At 36.1% G+C, this 1,528-nt stretch overlaps 1 protein-coding gene across 1 annotated transcript; it reads left to right on the top strand.

Moving 5' to 3' along the window:
• The first annotated feature begins 584 nt into the window (after positions 1 to 584).
• Positions 585 to 1,528, top strand: LOC103412509 (zinc finger protein CONSTANS-like). Its single transcript, XM_008351056.4, has one exon. The coding sequence runs from the start codon at positions 806 to 808 to the stop codon at positions 1,340 to 1,342; it is 537 nt and encodes a 178-aa protein (XP_008349278.2). The 5' UTR covers positions 585 to 805; the 3' UTR covers positions 1,343 to 1,528.

Genomic DNA, 1,528 nt, shown 5'->3' with positions numbered 1-1,528 from the left:
GATCACAGATCAACGGTCCACGTTAATTAACTAAATTAATATTTATTAAAAAATACAAAAAAATTATTAAAAAATACATAAAATTAAAAAAAAAATTATTTTTTTATTTATAAATACCTAACCCTCATCTTCCACCTTACACCACATTTCAATATTTTCTACACTTTCTACCAAAGCTTTCATATACTTTTTGTGTGAAAAAAAATACCAAAAAGCTTGTGGTTGAAGAATAAAGTGTATTTGATGAGTTTATGTAATTTCATTTTAGTGTGTTTTTTTTTATAGTTTATTTGATGAGTTTATGTAATTTTATTTTAGTGTGTTTTTTTTAAGTTTATTTGAAATTTTATCTGAAATTGGTTAAAAATTCTTATTCGAAATAAACTTAAAAAAAAAAAACACACCAAATAAATGCGCTGGGTGCCAGCGCATTTTTTTAGGGGTGGAGATGCCTTGGCCTATTACTGTTCACTCCAGTCTATTACTGTTCACTTGAGTGGATAAATGCGCTAGGTACTGGCACAAAGTCCTTAGGGGTGGACTTGCTCTTAAGGAGAGAGAGTGATTCGTGCACTTTCCCTGCTCAGAAGAAGAAAAGAATTCTTCATTTTTTTTATAAAAAAGAAAAAAGAAAAAAGAAAAAACCAGGGCCGGTTTTTAATACAAAGAGCTGCAACTTGGCCTGCATCATTTGTTTTCAGCTTCTTCCTATATATATATATATAAACATACATATACACACACAGAGCCACGGATATAATATACACACACACCCAGGGGCTTAACAACATAGAGAGAGAGAGAGATGAAGAAGTGCGAGCTGTGTGACTCTGCAGCAAAAATGTACTGCGAATCCGATCAAGCTAGCCTCTGCTGGGACTGCGATGTCAAAGTTCACGGCGCAAACTTTCTGGTGGCTAAGCATTCAAGAACTCTGCTCTGCCAAGTCTGCCAATCTCCGACCCCCTGGGTTGGCTCCGGTCTCAAGCTCTGTCCAACTGTTTCCGTTTGCGAGAATTGTGTCAATAATAATGAAGGAAATCATCATCAAGACGAAGAAGAAGAAGAAGAAGAAGAAGAAGAAGAAGAAGAAGAAGAAGAAGAAGAAGACGACGAGGAAGAAGACGAGGACGAGGACGAGGAGCAGGATGATGGGGATAAAGATGATGATGATGACAACCAAGTTGTTCCATGGTCTTGTAAGCCTCCTCCGCCTGTGTCTTCAAGTTCTTCAAGCAGTAGGGAAGAAGAATGTTCCAGTGGAAGCATGAGCATATCCAGATCAACAACCAGAAGGGAACCCAGGTTGACCAGATCAAATAACCAACTTAATTTCAAGTGAATCTTTTCTACGAGTGATTGTTAAAATTTCAATGGGGCCATCGATCCTGTTATGTAAGCAAATTTACTGTGTTAACAAATTATTATGTTTGTAATAAGTCCAAGCCACTAACTTTTTCCTCAAAAGCATTGTAATTTAGCTTTGTCATTACACATTTTTATCCATTTTGTGCACAAAGTTCTGCAA

Source organism: Malus domestica, chromosome 10 (genome assembly GCF_042453785.1).
Source record: "Malus domestica chromosome 10, GDT2T_hap1".
NCBI lineage: Eukaryota > Viridiplantae > Streptophyta > Magnoliopsida > Rosales > Rosaceae > Malus > Malus domestica.
Note: the sequence above shows the minus strand (reverse complement) of the source record. Positions and strands in the feature narration are given on the sequence as shown.